The sequence below is a fragment of the Cuculus canorus genome, chromosome 8 (genome assembly GCF_017976375.1).
Source record: "Cuculus canorus isolate bCucCan1 chromosome 8, bCucCan1.pri, whole genome shotgun sequence".
Classification (NCBI taxonomy): Eukaryota; Metazoa; Chordata; class Aves; order Cuculiformes; family Cuculidae; genus Cuculus; species Cuculus canorus.
The window spans coordinates 12,496,114-12,512,909 of NC_071408.1; the positions used below are offsets into that span (position 1 = coordinate 12,496,114).

The following is a 16,796-nucleotide window of genomic DNA, read 5'->3' on the forward strand; positions in this document are numbered from 1 at the left end:
GCCATCCAAGCAACATCAGCCTGGATCTGGAATTGCCTAGCTCCAGTGGTTCTGCAGAACGTGACACAATTACTCACAGGGAGACCTGGGTTACTGCTAACAGGAGTGGACGTGTGTTGGCAAGAGAGAGAGGATTATTATATGACTATGTCTCTGTGCGCTCTGCTTAATTGTGGAGTATTTAGTCTGCCCTACTTGATAGTTCTTGCCTTTCTCTGTTATTAATGTTAGTATTAGTTGCTTGTTTCCAAGTGGTCCTCAGTGCAAGCACAGACTGGGATGGCTGGGTAGCTGGGACCATGTCCCGCTGCTGCCATGTAGATAGGGTTGTCAGCCCTGCCAATATCTCTAAATCCATTTAGAATTGAACATTCATACGTTTTTGTAGGTTTTTGTTAGATGCCTGGCATAATATTCCAAGCCCTCAGCTGCACAGTACTTGGTAGCTATATTTTCCTTACATATTGTATTCAAACTATGGCATGAACCTTAACCTTGTGACGTAGCAGTAGCCAGAAAGTTATACACCTGCATATGTAACATCTTACAGTAAAGTGCCTTGCAGACCATTTATATATGTCTGTTATGTTTTCCAGTGCATTTGAAAAGGATCCCAATGAAGTTGATTCTATTGCGAGTGCCAGCCACTGGACCAGAAATCTTCTGGAGTTCTCAGCTAGCCAGGAGTCCAGCACAGCTCAGAAAGTACCTGGTGCTGTCATTCCTGGAAAGGCTAATAGGTGAGATGAGAATCTTTAACACGTTTTCAGTGGCAGAAGGCAATGGTGCTGTTAAACCTCATTGCCCTTCCATTTGCTGACCTTTTCGGTCAGTGTTATTGCTGCTTTTATAGAGCAACTGCACTTACAAGCACAGTGTTTTGAAAGCTAGTCTGTTTTGCTTTGTTATTCAACCAAGTTTACTAAGTTGCTTTTCAAATGAATATGTTTCATCCTCAAAATTGCCCAGTACTTAAAGCTTCAGTACACGTGGCTAGTTTTGTCTTCCTGTATGGTGTTAGGGAGAGTTTGATGGAACAGAGCGTATAAACAAATGTATGTCTTCATCTGTTTTGACTTTTTTTCCTGTGATCTTATTTTAGTTTGCATAATTATGATATTTGTCATGTTACTTTTCTTAATTTTTAAGCTGGAGTATTTATCTTCAAAGTTGCTCAAGAGAAGACCAGGGAAGTTCATGACTGGGAACATAACTGAGCTTAGCACTGTACTTTTTTGGAAATTTCTGAGTCTATCCTTATGCTTACCCATTACTTAATTATCTAATTAATTTCAAGCTTCCTAGATCTCTAGCATTCAGTGCATAAGTGAACGTATAACTGTCTCCAGATTGAAGTTTGGCTAATCCAACTCATGTATTCCCCTTACAAGATTTATTTCATCAAATTGTCCATTTCCAGTGTAGTGTTTTGGCTGGTTGAACAAAGCCAGGCACAGATGTGCAGAAAGTCCTAATGTATTTTGCCATGCAGAAAGAAGACAATAAATCAAGAACAATTTATGGTTGTAACCATGGTGAGGTCTTTGTATCACATAGGACACAAAGACCATGACTTTCAGACCATGACTTCTGCCATGTAGTAGTAGAGTGGTCCTCTTAGGAGGATATTCTAGTGCCTGTACCTCCTCCTTTTCTTTTATTCTTTCTCCTTGGTTTTCAGCCACCAATGAGCTCTTTGCTGCCTATTCTCCTTTATCAGTTCTAGATGCAGTAAACAGGACTATCAGACATGAAGATGAAGGGAAAGCTGGGAAAGGAAGGGTAATGTGAATAAAGCTTTCAGAAGCTCTTACAGCTGATTTCTCAGAAAGGCATTGAGGTTTAGGTACTAAAGGTCTCTGTCAAAACTAATAGGACTAAGGCTGTTACCCTATCAAGACAGGAAATTATCACAGGTGTTTGGTGATAAGTAGTTAACCCCTCAGGAGGTACAGATAACCATGAGACATTAATATTAGCGTTTGCTTTGTTGCTGGGAGTGCTGTGGATTTTTGTGTTGAAATACAATTTTTTCACTTTTTATTGAAGCCAAGCTAAATTTTAGAGACTGTCAGAGATGTAAATGATCTCCACTCGCTTGTGTTATGGTTTGTGGCTGCTCCATTGCCATATAGCTAATGGTCTTTACTTCTAAATGGTTTTAATGGCTAATAAATTTATTATTTCTTTAGCAAATCTTGCATGACTCTAGAATGAAAGAGGAAGTTGCCTCTGCAAAAGTCTCATAATTTACATCTTATGAGGAATATTTTAAAGGTTTCGTTTTCTTTCTGTGTCTGGACTGTTTGGGAAGAGATCCAATATCTGTCCATGCTCAACTGTCTGTTAGGTGGTGTTAGACCCGTTTGGGGAATTGACTGAAAATACTGGATATTTGATATAAACCTTTATTGAGTAGGTGTGATCTTTGTGTGTTTGCAGATGGTTGTGCTTAATCTGTGGATTTGATCAAAGGTTCATTAAAAGGTATTTTAAGGGATTTCTTGATGTCATCTTTATTTTTTTCCCCAGATATGATCACTCTGTATCTGATAACAAAGCACTGATGATAGTCTCAAAAGAACCACTGTTATATATTTCACCCCCACCTTGTCAGCCCCTGATCAACAGGACAGAGTCACTCAGGTGAGCAAACTACTTTATCTGAGCATTTATGCTTCTATTAGGAGTTTAAATATGAATTGTGTGTCAGGTGAGTGCTGCTGGACAGTCAGCTCTGGGTGATGTCCATTTGTAGCATTCACCAGTGGCTCTGTCTGCACTGTCCAGTGTCTACTACCATGGAAACTGGAGATTGACTTAGATCTTTGTCTTCTTTTGATGTCTTTAGTGATGATTTTCACTCAGTTTTCACACTGGTAATTTAGCAATAACTGCATAACAATTTTCTGATTGCCTGGAGATTTTTCATGACTTGAAAGAGAAATCATTTCATTTGTAGAAGTAGAATAAGGAAATCAAATCCAGCTAAAAGCCTGTTCCATCTGAAGTATGTAAAGGGTGGTGTCCTACAGTTCAGCTTCCGCTACAAGTAGCCTTACCTAATGTTGCAAATGTGCTTTACTAAGCATTAGAAAACACCTAGCTCCACTTTTTCTGAAGATATGAGAGCATCACTAACCTTATCTTCATTATGCTTTGTCCATTGTTTCTCTCAGATCTATTTGCCATATTTCAGTCTTCTTATCCAATATTTTGTCTTGAATTGATCGACTTTTGATTTCAAATTTCAGTAGTCCTTCCACTAATTTCAGAATTACTGTTCATTGAGCAAAAGAGAGTACTGCGTCTGCTTTATATTGAAACATCCATGATCCAAATAATTTATAGACATTTCACAAATTCCCTCATAAATTTAATCTTACAGTTATATTTTCTTACTCCATTATTGAAATAAGTTATCATAAAGTAAAAGAGTAGTAATCTGCAGTGTCTTTATAGTAGCTAGTTAAACTGCTTTCTAAATCAAAAAATTCTGCCATTGTTCTTTGAAACATCTATTAATGCTGTGGGTTTTCCTAGGCTGAATCATGAACTTCGAGGATGGGTACATAGACATGAAGTTGAACGAACAAGGTCTAGAAGATTATCAAATACCCAACAGCAGAAAGCACGGGTTATGCAGGTAGGCAGGTTTATACTGGTAAGTCAATAGAATGAGAAGATAATTTCAGACAACATAACCAAATATTCTCTTACTTGTCTGCATTTGTCATTATAGACAAAGTAGCAATGGTGCCTGTAATTAGGGTGCCTAACGTAAACATTTCCCTTTTTAAATTGCTAGGTTTAGTTAATTATTATGTTCTCAAAGCTCTTCCATTACTGCTCTTGATTTCAAGCTGAAGATTTTTATTTTCTTTTAGCAGTCATCAAAATGCATTCAGTGCTTTCTGAAAAGGCTTTAACAACTTCCGTATAAACTTGTGTAAGAATAAGAATAAACAGTTGACTAATGTAACATACATATGAGAAACGTAACATACAGCATATTCATCTGAACAAGGGCCAACTGGTTTTGTTTAAATATTTCTATTTTGTTTTTTCATGTTTTTGATAGGGGGATAATTTTTTTTGTAAAACTACAGAATTATGAGATTTGTTCTCATACTTTTTTCACTTTTTAAAATCCCTTTCATTTATATGGCATACAATAGAGATGATGAAATTAAGGCTGTGATTTTTTAAATTGTTTTATTAGTTTAAGTAACAGCCTTAAAAAGAATTTGATTTAACAACATGGGAAATACCACACTATCCTAGACAAAAATCATTAAATACTAAACTTAAGATTCATCCCGCTGGTGTCCAAAGGAGAATGGTAGAACATTTCAGCAGGGCAAGTTCAGGTGCTTTTAGTGTTTCAAAGTAACAGGAGTGTTTTTGTGGGTAGTATATTTTGACAGTAGTGTAAAGTGGATATGACTTCAGAAGAATTCTGCAAAACTGACATCACTGAGCAAATTTTGCACTTGGATGACAAATATGAGCAACTACTGTGTGGTGATAGCATCCCTTCTTTGTCTCTGACTGTGTGCCTTCAAATTTGGCTGTATTAAAAAAGCTCGGGGTTTTCTGTTTCCAGCTTAAACAGTGGACATTTCAGTTGTTCATGTTTCACCAGTGAAAAAAACATATTTATCATTCAGGGCACTGATTAATCTTTGCAACCTCTTAACATTCACTTTCTGCTTTAGATGTACTTCACGTTTTACCTGTAGTGCTAAACCAACCAAATGGTTATTGACACTTTGTGTCATCTTTTTGTTTTCTTCCTATTTCAGAGCTCTCTCAGTGAGAAGGCAGATTCTCAGCTAATGGCCATGCCTTACACAGACACCAGCCTCAGGTAAGGGGGAACAACTGCTTTGTTTTTGCTTTCTACTTAACCTAGTTTTTTCACAAACACCTGCTAGAAAATGGCAGTTTTCACCTTGTTGTCAGGATTCATAGGCCAGGTGCTAGCTGCATTTATTGGCCCCCTTATGTAGAAAATCAGGCAGGAGAGGGAAGAGACCAGCATGGCTGAATTGAGACCTGCCAGTCGAACTAGAGAAGAAGAGGGAACTGCACAGGCAGTGCAAACAGGGACAGGTAACCTAGAAAATGTATAGGGATGCTGCCCAGTCGTGTAGGGATGAGGTCAGGAAGGCCAAGGAGCAGCTGGAGCTGAATATGGCGAGGGAGGTGAAGACTAACAAGAAGGACTTATACAGGTATGTCAGTCAGAAGAGGAAGGTTAAAGAGAACGTACCCCTACTGATGAGTGAAAATGGTGACCTTGTATCAACAGACAAGGAGAAGGCTGAGGTATTTAACAACTTTTTTGCCTCAGTCTTCACTGATAACCGCTCTCCTCACCCCTCCTGCGTGGTGGGACAACAAGATAGTGACCTTGGGGTAAACCCCTTCCCATGGTAGAGGAGGCTCAGGTTCGTGACCACCTGAGGAACCTGAAACATATATGTCTATGAAACCTGATGAGATGCATCCCAGAGTCATGAGGGAATTGGCTGATGTGGTAGCTGAGCCATTCTTCATGGTATTTGAAAAGTTATGGCAATCAGGAGAAGTCCCTGGTGACTGGAAGAAGGGCAACGTTGTGCCTGTTTTTCAAAAGGGTAGAAAAGATGACCCTGGGAACTACCGCCCTGTCAGCCTCACCTCTGTGCCTGGGAAGGTCATGGAACAGGTCCTCGTAGAAGCTATGCTAAAGCACATGGAGGTGATTAATGGCAGCCAGCACGGCTTCACCAGGGGCAAATCCTTTATGACCATCCTAGGGGCTTTCTATGGTGGAGTAACTGCAGCTGTGGACAAGGGTAAACCAACGGATGTGATATGTCTGGACTTCTGTAAAGCCTTTGATATGGTCCCCCACAACATCCTTCTCTCTAAATTGGAGAGATGTGGATTTGATGGGTGGACTATTCAGTGGATAAGAAACTGGTTGGATGGTTGTATTCAAAGAGTAGTGGTCAGTGGCTCAATGTCCAGATGGAGATCTGTGACAAGTGGTGTCCCTCAGGCGTCTGTACTGGGACCAGTGCTGTTTTAATATCTTTATCAATGATATTGACAGTGAGATTGAGTGCACCCTCAGCAAGTTTGCAGATGACACCAAGCTGAGCGGTGCAGTTGCCACACTGGAAGGATGGGATGTCATCCAGAAGCACCTGGACAGGCTGGAGAAGTGGGCCTGTGTGAATCTCATGAGGTTCAACAAGGCCAAGAGCAAGATCCTACACCTGGGTCAGGGCAGTCCCCGATTTCAGTACATGATGGGAGATGATGTGATTGAGAGCTGCCCTGCAGAGAAGGACTTAGGGGTGCTGGTTGATGAGAAGCTTGACGTGAGCCAGCAATATGTGCTCGCAGCCTAGAAGGCCAAGCGTATCCTGGGCTGCATCAAAAGGAGCGTGGCCAGCAGGACCAGGGAGGCGATTCTGATTCTCTATTCCTCTCTTGTGAGAGCCTACCTGGAGTACAGTGTCCAGGTCTGGAATCGCCAACATAGGAAGGATATGGAGCTGTTGGAACGGGTCCAGAGGAGGGCTACAAAGATGGATCCGAGGGCTGGAGCACCTCCCATGAGGACAGACTGAGTTTGGGGTTGTTCAGCCTGGAGAAGAGAAGGCACCGAGGAGGCCTTATAGCAACCTTCCAGTATGTGAAAGGGGCCTACAAGAAAGCTGGAGAGGAACTGTTCACAAACGCTTGTAGTGATAGAACGAGGGGGAATGGGTATAAACTGGAAAGGGGTAAATTTAGGCTTGAAAAATTTCTTCACCGTGACAGTGGTGAGATACTGGAACAGGTTGCCCAGGGAAGTTGTGGTTGCCCGTTCCCTGGAGGTGTGTTCAGGGCCAGGTTGGATGGGGCCTACGACAGCCTGATCTAGTGGGATGTTCCTGCCCATGGCAGGGGGGTTGGGACTAGATGATCTTTAAGGTCCCTCCCAACCCAAACTATTCTGTGATTCTATGATTTGTGTCCCTTGGCAAATAACTGCTTCCAGTGATTCAAACTACATTTAAACAAACCCCTGTATCACAGGTCTGTTCTTCTGGGGGCTTTCTACCAATGAGTCTTAAGAAAACCTTTACTTCACTCCGCAGAGTCCCCTCCTAAACAGATTTGAATCTTTAGGGAATAAAAAAGGGGGAATTATCTTGGAAATATTTGGAGGAACATCAGTAGTTCATAAGGAGGTTTCAAAGAGTCTGGTAAGAGCAAGGTTTCTATTACTGTGTTCAAGACTAGAGTCATTAAGTCATTATACCTATTACCAAAATATTTTGACAAAGCTGAAGTGTCGTAGCATCTTATTTGCATTGTTTGTCTTCATCTCCAGATTGTCCTTAATGATTAGAACATTAGAATTCTCAGATTCTTCCTGCCTCCCCATCCCATATACCTACCCTGTTCTCTTCCCTGAGTACAGGAAGAACTGGAGATAAAAGTTTAAGAAGGTAACATAAATTCTCTCCTGAATTCTCTGTGACAGCTTTTCAAAGGTTCTCTGCTTTGAAGTGACAAGAGTAGCAAGCAGAATGAACTGTAAAGTAGACTTTTTGTTGACAAAAACACCTGAAAGATTGCTGTTGAAAGCATGACACTGTGACCTTCCTATTTGCATTGCCATTTTGAAAGCATGATCAGCCTAGGAGAAAATAGCAAGCTGAAGGCAAATGTTATGGAACCAGGCTGCCAAATTCTGGTATGTCTTGACTAATAAATAAAAAATGAAAAAGGCTTTTTTAGTTCTACAGGAAAGAGAAAAAGGGGTTGGACTATTAGAAACGGTCTGCAATATCACAGTATCACCTTTTTGGATGAGTGGTGTTTAAATGAGCAGGACTAGTGAGTCACAGCTGCATGCTGTGACTGTCCTGGAACTGCTAAGAACATAGAACAGATTTCCAGTCCCTCACAGAGCCATCAGCTGTTACACGCTCCATGAAATCATAGAATCACAGGGTAGTTTAGGTTGTAAAGAACCTTTGGAGATCTCTAGTCCAACCTCCTACTCAAAGAAGGTTTAACGTAAGGTTTACTCTGTGTTTCTTATCAGGAAAGACTGTCTTCATTTCCCTTTGTAACCCCCATTAGGAAGCTCAGAATTGCAGAAGTGCCCTCAGCCTCTTCTGCAGGCTGAACAAGCCCAATTCCCTGTGTCTCCTATCTCTCTTTGTACATCCTGTGCTCCAGGACCTGACTGTAATGCAGCCCAGTATTCAGTTGTCCCCAAGATGCCCTGCTGGCTTGCATTCCGCATGCCTGCCAGCACCTCAGACCCTTTCTGCAGCACTTGTGCCTCACTGATTTGAAGGTAGGAAAGGTGCTATATATTCAATTTTGTCATTGATGCTATCCCTGTGGCATTGCCTGTGGAGAACTGTTAATGAACTAGCATTGTCTCTACAAATGGGTAAAATCAAAAACTAAAACTAAACTACTTTTAGGTTTTCTGATACTTGATGTGTTTGTAGGTGGCCCTGAAGCTTTTGTTAATCATTCAAGAGCATTTTTTTGTTTCTAAGTTTTGCACTATTAAAATTGTGGTTCTTGGTGCATAAAGCACCGAGTCCACAACCTCTTTCCTTCTTAAAACAAGCGTATGTGCAACATCCTAGTACTCTGTGGTTCATAAAAGAGTGCCCTTCAAACTTTTAATATACACAATTTAATATGATGCTTTCTTGCAATATTGTAATGTATTACTAAAACAACTGGTAGCTTTGCACTTGTTTTCCGATCTTAGTTCCTCCCTCTCTTTCATGGACAGTCTGTAGTGGGTACTCTAAAATGGTGATAGACTTGTTCCATGGACCCAGGAAAACTTTGTAAAGGCCCAGTGGTTTCCTAGGGCTTTGGAACAACTTTCTCCCATGGCTGGATTTAGAATTATAAAAGGCTATTTTTTAGGTCTAGCTGTGTCTTCTCGAGCGTGGGCGAGCAAACGGATCTGTGGGAACTGTTTCAATTTTCAGGATGTGTTTTATTGAGCAGTGTGTGGGTGTGATGCCTTTTATCACAGTAGAACTTCAGTACTGAATCTCAATAAGTTTGGTGGGCTTATGTGTTTTTATGAACGAGTAATTAAGCTCAAATTAGCTCCAGTCTGTTTCCTGTGTGTGAAGGATGTGATCTGATTCCTCGCTTGGATAGTTCTGCTAAAAAGGATATAGAAGGTAGAACTGCCTGCTCTTGATCCCCCAGGATTTACACCCCCAATCCTGTTAAAGGGCAACTGGCTTGGCAGCTGCAGTCCTTTGACTGCAGTAGGGCCTGTATTAGCGGTAGGAGAGGAAATAATGACAGTCAACTATTACTGCTGCTCTGGAAAATCACTTAATAGATTTGTACCTTTTTTGGGTGCATATAGTTATGCGTATTTTAGAACCAAAATTGTCTTAAGTGAGCCACCACTGTTTAAAATCTGTGTCAGCAAAAGACAGATTGGGAGGAGTAGCTTGGTCTTGTTTTGCCACAAATACTGCAAACAGTCACTGTACTATTAAAGTGGGAAAGAATTAAAATGAGTGGTTGAAGGTCCAGCTAATGGTTTGTCTAAGTGCAGCTTTCTGATTTGATTAAACATGTTATTTTTTTTAATGGGGCTAGGGAAGTATACATGATAGCAATATGTGCTGGGAATTTCTCACCTTTCCAAGATAAGCAGTGCATGAATACCATGATTATGTAACTTACCATTGTTTTTGCTTAGAATATTTTAGACAGTCTTTTCCTCGTGTCTCATATATTTAAGATGAGAATTGTGAAAAAGGTAAGCCAGAATTATGTGAATATCTTATTTTTGCTAAACTGTCTAAATTGAAAACCAGTAACAAATCTTTCAGTTGGCCAAAGAGATGCCAAAAAAAAAAGTGATGGGTGAGAGGGAAGGTGGGGTTGTCACTTGATAGTAAGCGAAAAGCTCTGTTTCTGCTAAACTTTGCACTTATTTCAATTTGAGTAGTTTGGATCTTTAGCAATAAAAAAAACCCTAAATTCTATTTTGGAATGATATTTCATTCTAAAATTTGCCAGAATCTATTTTCAGAAACCATAACAATTTTTCAGACACTAATTTTTCAGACACTTTTGAAACTTTTTTTCTCTTGAGCTAGCAAGCAGGTTTTTGCAAGCTGAAATGCATTAATAAAATCAAGCCTCAAAGTTTCCTGCAGCAAGACCTTTAAATCACTTTGAACTTTCAAAAAATACTCAGTAATTTTACTGTCTTCACCAGTGTTCAATGTCCCTCAGGCTTTCCTCAGTGGATGAAGAGCTTCTGTTCTTTTGAAAAGCAGGTCTCCCTGAAGTTAGCTTTCTTGTCTAGAATAATTACCTTCTTCCCTTCTTTATTTCAGCAAGAACTCAGGAAATGAGCTGCAAGTGTACTATGCCTCTCCAAGGAGCTATCAAGATTTTTTTGAAGCTATTCGCAGAAGAGAAGATACATTCTACGTGGTGTCATTTCGCAGAGTGAGTGCAGTAGTTCAATACTGGCATTTTATATGTATCCATAAGACCACTTCTAACACTGACCGTCTTTTCTTGTAATACAAAAGGTGACCTAGTCAAGGTCGAAGCTAAATTTTTGTCTTTATAAGTCATTCTTCTGTATATCCTTTACAATAATATTGCTGAGTGATGGTCTTTGCAAAATATACCCATCACATTTACGTAAGAGAGCTTTGCAGAAAATATTGAAGTGCCAGGACAAGACAGCACAAAACTGCACGAACCTTGTGGTTAAAGACTTATGCATGATACCAGTCCAATAGTCAGAATAGTTAACGGGATATTTATTCAGTAGGTGGGTAAACTCTCTGTACTTCTGGGTACACAAATATATGTACCCTGTCCACAAATTATTTTTACTAGCTTAACATAATATTATTTCTGTCTACCCCTAAAACACTTGCATTTGCAGTTTCATGTGTTTCATATTGCGGCTATACAGGACTTTGCACTGGCACAAATTTTTTCTTGTTTTGTGACTTGTAAGTCACGACAGATGAGCAGTTCTGCTATCTATGCTGAGACTCAGCATAGGCTTGTGCTACAGCTTTGTCAGGCACACGCTCACATCTGCAGTGCAATTAGTGGCAGTAAAAGCTATTTTAAAATGGAATTCAAGACGTTCAGTGGCACTTTATGTACTGCAAGGCTGAGTGATGTCAAAGCCAGGACAGCTGCAGTGGTGAGAAGCTGTGATTGAAAGTGATTGAAATGATCAAGGCAAACAGTGGTTGAAACACCAACTGAGGACTGGGAGAGTTTATTCCTTCCCTTTTGCAGCGGTCTTGATGGGGTCCTTAGACATGTCTATGATGCATATCTGTTCCTGGCCTGAACCTGGGGTCTTGGCTTGCTAAGCCTCATGCCTTGCTGTTTTGCAGTTGTGATATTAGATGAGAATTGTTATATGCGTGCTTAGGCCCAGCCATGGTTTTTCCTAGGACCCTGCTTTTGTTTCCTCAACACAGGAGTGTCCTGAGAGGGATTCCAAGGTGGTGGGAAACCAGTAGTTACTAGTACAACAGCTCATCCAGCTACAACCCGTTCTGTGTAAAAGCACACAGATGAGTAGTTTTAGTAGTTTATGTGGTGTTGTAATTCTACCAGTCTGTAGATACCATATTTACATAGGTAATACATCCCTGCTTGACCTGGTCTATGATAACTTTCTTAGTTTGAGATGCATGTCTTCAGAAAGAGTCAGGCAAAATATAAATAGTGGTGCTCTTGTTAGGATTAGGGTTTTATGCTGAGTAGAAATATGAAGTTAGTTTCCAGTCTTTGGGATTACTGAATTGTGTCACGAGGCTGGAATTTTGTTATTGAACACTTGGCATGTTCTGCTGTTCTTTCAGCTAGCAACACAAAATACAGCTGGCACCAGGCCCCGCATATCCTGAGGATGAGTATAAGAGAGTGGAGAATTGATTATAAAAGTTTTTCTGCAAACTCAGAACAAAAAATGGAATAGTGCTTGTCTAGTTTACTTTCAGCTGTTGCTGTAGTCTATCTGAAAGCATGTAATAGTACATAGGTTCTGTTTACACTGTCAGATAAATGACCTTGAAGTTGTCGTCTCTCATTTGGACTTGCAGAGCTGTTCTTGAAAGCAGAGTGTGTCTTGTGCCATGGAATCCTTACTGCTTGGCTTTGCCTTATTGCAAAGAGAGGTGTGGGGACTTTTTTAAACAATCTATGAAGATTACAAATTTTGGTTGCAAAGCTGTTGGTATTTCTGTCCACAAATCAAAGGCAGTTTTATGTATTACCTTATTTATTATTTTAACAGAGGAGGCCTGATCTAGTGACAAGCTCTGCCCGAGGCACTTCTAAATGGCTTCCTTGGATTCTTTTGTGAGCACAGAAGAAAGGACTCCTGCACAGCCCAAGAGATGCCGTCAGCAGGGCCCCAGCCAGGGAGGTGCCCTTTCACCTTCGTGGGAGGACCACTGAATTAATTTTCTTTGGATCACAATTCTCTTTTCACTCTTGATTAGGAGTTGAGGGATGGGACTGATTTCCTCCTCAGTGTAATGGGACAGTTCACTCATGTTGCTTGCTCTCTTGTCCAAGTTAGAAAGCAAGGCCTGGAGATGACAGGTTTTGTTCTCTTCTCTGAGTGTTTGCCATGCAGACACTCACAGGCACTTAATAAGCTATTAAAAGGTGTATGCAAACAAATAGGAATCATGCAGCTGAGAGTCCCAGGGAGTGGATGGCTCTGGTATCAGTGATGATCCTGCTCTAAGGACTTAAGGATCTCTAGAGATCCCTTCCATATGATGTCTCTGGGATCCTCTTTTCACATGCTTTCTCCTCTGTGTGCAGTGTCGTATATTCCAGCATCTCTCCTGGATGCATGGGCTGAAATGTAATACATTTTTTTTGTGTGTGTTTTCTCACTTACACTGCAGAAGTTGTGCCTTAAGTTCCTTGGATTTTCTAAAAAATGGTATTTACTAGCGCTGCCCATGCCGCTCGTGTAGTGGGACTTCGCCAGGGCTTCAAAGGTGCAAGGTGGGGGGGCAAAACCAATATGTGTTGTCATCTGATGATGATGCTTAGTACCAGTAAGACCAAATTTCTTATGGTCTTTTCAACTTTATTTTCTTTCTTTTGCCATGGAAGGCTTGGGTGTTTGTACACTTGCAGTTGGAGTTTAATTTTTTTTTTTTTTTAGGGAGGGGAGAGAGAGAGAGAGAGGGAAATAAAGTAGTATTTGGATCAACTGAGTCCATACAGAATCACAGAATCACAAGGTTGGAAAGGACCCATTGGATCATCGAGTCCAACCATTCCTAACACTCCCTAAACCATGTCCCTAAGCACTTCATCCACCCGTTCCTTAAACACCTCCAGGGAAGGTGACTCGACCACCTCCCTGGGCAGCCTGTTCCAGTACCCAATGACTCTTACTGTGAAGAATTTTTTTCTGATATCCAACCTGAACCTCCCCTGACGGAGCTTCAGGCCATTCCCTCTAGTCCTGTCCCCTGTCACTTGGGAGAAGAGGCCAGCTCCCTCCTCTCCACAACCTCCTTTCAGGTAGTTGTAGAGAGTAATAAGGTCTCCCCTCAGCCTCCTCTTCTCCAGGCTAAACAACCCCAGCTCTCTCAGCCGCTCCTCATAAGACTTGTTCTCCAGCCCCCTCACCAGTTTTGTTGCTCTTCTCTGGACGCGCTCCAGAGCCTCAACATCCTTCTTGTGGTGAGGGGTCCAGAACTGAACACAGTATTCAAGGTGCGGTCTCACCAGTGCCGAGTACAGAGGGAGAATAACCTCCCTGGACCTGCTGGTGACCCCATTTCTGATACAAGCCAAGATGCCGTTGGCCTTCTTGGCCACCTGGGCACACTGCTGGCTCATGTTCAGTCGGCTGTCAACCAGCACCCCCAGGTCTTTCTCTTCCGTGCAGCTCTCCAGCCATTCTTCCCCCAGTCTGTAGCGCTGCATAGGGTTGTTGTGCCCCAAGTGCAGGACCCGGCATTTGGCCTTGTTAAACCTCATGCCATTGGTCTCGGCCCAGCAGTCCAGCCTGTTCAGATCCCTTTGCAGAGCCTCCCTACACTACATACAAGACGCTAGGCTTTCAATCTGGGACCCTAGGCAAGTTAATTTTCTGCTGTTGCCAGGGAATCTGTAACTTCATTTTAAAACAAGAAATATGTAACTGATAGCAGAGTAAAGAATTCTTGAACTGAGACAGTGTTGTCTGCCAGCTCTGCCGGGCCTTGGCAGCCAACCTCCCTTGTAGGCAGGGCTCCTACCATTTATTTCTTGAGATGTTAACTTGTTACTTTTACTTTTGTCTTGCTGCATAACTTTTAGAAAGCTGTTGTTTTCAGCCTACATTTAGCCTTGCAGAAACTGACATCTGGTAATGTAATGTGATGTGCATTCTCAGTAGGATATGTACCTATGGTTGGACTTGATGATCTGAAAGGTCTTTTCCAACCTAAACCATTCTATGATTCTGTACCTGGAGCCTGTTGCTTGTCCCCAAGTGCTTCAGCACTTAGAAGTTATGTCTTTGCAGCTTGCCTCAAGGTTGGCTAGGTTTGGATGGGTTTTGGGGACACATTCAGAGCTGAGAGGTCTGTGCAGCAGATACCGAGAACAAGTTGCTATGCTTCTGTGAAAAGGATACAATGGCTTGAGCTCTACTGAAGCACCTTGGAGTTTCCAGTTGGCGTTGAACCTTCCCCCTGTTTTTCCCAGGTCTGAGAGGCAGAGCTGAGTCTGTTGCTCTGCCAACACCTTTGATTTCTGCTCTTTGATACCAAGTCTGCTTAATCTGTTCTAAAACCCCAGCCAAGCATGGCTGCAAAATTCAAGTTAGTTGATGTAATGTGCTCCATCAGTAGGGAGATAGACACCTGGCTGCCACTGCAGCTCTCTTGTAAGCCTGGCATCCAAGCAGTTCTGTCTTCCAGCTGTTTTGCCATGGAGCATTCAGACCTTGACATTGTTTCTAAAATTACTTGACTAGGTAGCTTAGTTTGAAAGGTAATTAAGTAAATTTTTGGAGGAAACAAATCCATTGCAATTTACTTTGGAAAAGTAACAAAACTACAAAAAGGCAAAACTTCAGGTGATGTTTCATAGCTGGAAATTCTGTTTTAATGTATTCTTTTCTCCTATTTTGTTACGCTTGACAAAAGGTGGCTTTTACTGAACATGATGTTTACTGCTCTTGACTTTGGTTGCAGATTTCTGTAGTCTGGGATGTGTAATTTGGTCTTCCTTTCAGAGAAAACACAATAATTAGAATCACATAATTCTGCTGCTGCTAAAGACGCAGTAGATGACTTATATGTTGAGCCCTGTGGGTTTGCAACTGCTGCAAGTTCCTCCTTGAGGAACCTGAACTTAGCTATTGAGAGGGAAAAATTACTTTATCCCAGGATCCTAGAATTTTAAGATCTTGTGCTATATTGTGTATAGATGCTGAGAATAATTGAAGGTAAGGACATAATATCCATGATAAAACCACCCATCAATTTCAAAGCAGAGGTCACCCTTTAGTCTGTCTTCTCTGTGAGGCCAACCTTTGCCGCCCTAGGAAAGTTTGAGAAAGCAAACAGTGTGCATGACTATGCTTCAGCATGCCCTGAAGCTCAGCAGTCCAGCTTCTGTCAAATTATGGCTGCATTTGACGTTCAAATGTGAAAATCCATTATGAAACACTCCTGTTTCCATCCAGGTGTCACTAGTGAAAATGCAGTCTGACCTGTTGCATTCTTTGTTACAAATTCACTGTTTTCTGCCTGAACTGTGGATTCAATCTGTGCCAAAGAATTTTTGCCTCTTGGAGCCCTGGTATTCCTATGAAAAGCGTGAAGCAGGTTTTCTTTCTGGTCTTTCTCTAACTGTCATCCTTCCTGTTGTGGAATATTTCTCGTAAGTGGGGAGCAGGGAGAGCTGGCTGTCAAAGGTACAAGGAAATGGTGGGAAGAAGGGTTTTTTGTGGTCTTACAAATACTCAGTTGGGGATGATGTTGCTTTTGGTAACATCTTAGAACTGTTCTTGTGTAGTCTAAAAAACTCCACAGAGAAATTAATAATGTAAAACTAAAAGTATTGGACTGTAAAGCATGAATGGTCTTACATTAATCCTGGATTTGTCAGAATACGTGCATATGACAACAGAGCTCTGAGTTTAGGTAATAGGAAGCTCAAAATAAGTTTTTTTTTAGGTTTGCAGATAGAGGCCAGCAGTTCTTTAAAAAGTATCTCTACCAACACCTTATAGTATCTTCCAGCAAAGCCTCTGATTGCTTAGCTATTTCTTACTGTTGTAACTCTGCATTGTCTAAAATTTTTGTTCCTGTGTGAGAACATACTTTCAGGAGTAAAGAAGTAGGCGGTTCTGTCTGTGCTTCAGAGGGGCAGATTCCAGGCAAGCACGCTCAGTGGAGAAGAGAAGGAGCCAAGCGACGAGGCAACTTCTATTCATAGTTTCAGAAAGCCAAAGAGGAGCAGCCAGGTACCAGCTACAGTGTAGCCTCTTCTGGGTAGCAGCTGTTTGGTTCAGCCAAACAGTGCTTAGGAAGGACTGAACAAGCATGCAAAACACCTTTCTGAGGAGGGAGGCAATGTGTGTGGCATCAAGTTGGGATTTGTTTCCTTTGGAAATGTCTGTTCTGTTCCTAGCTCTCCAAGACATTTTAGAAGCAAAGTATTAGTCATTGTGATCTGTATCTCCTTTGGATCCCTTTCAACCCCACTGACCTTTAAATAAAATT

The 16,796-nt window shown here is 41.4% G+C and overlaps 1 protein-coding gene across 1 annotated transcript in view; it reads left to right on the forward strand.

Annotated features, from left to right (window-relative positions):
* The window catches only part of ATF6 (activating transcription factor 6), a 78,002-nt gene that overhangs the window by 19,651 nt on the left and 41,555 nt on the right, over nt 1-16,796 (forward strand). Inside the window, 5 exon segments of the mRNA XM_054072983.1 lie at nt 597-740; nt 2,533-2,646; nt 3,544-3,646; nt 4,806-4,870; nt 10,398-10,512. Of these exon segments, the coding sequence (XP_053928958.1) occupies nt 597-740; nt 2,533-2,646; nt 3,544-3,646; nt 4,806-4,870; nt 10,398-10,512 (541 nt within the window).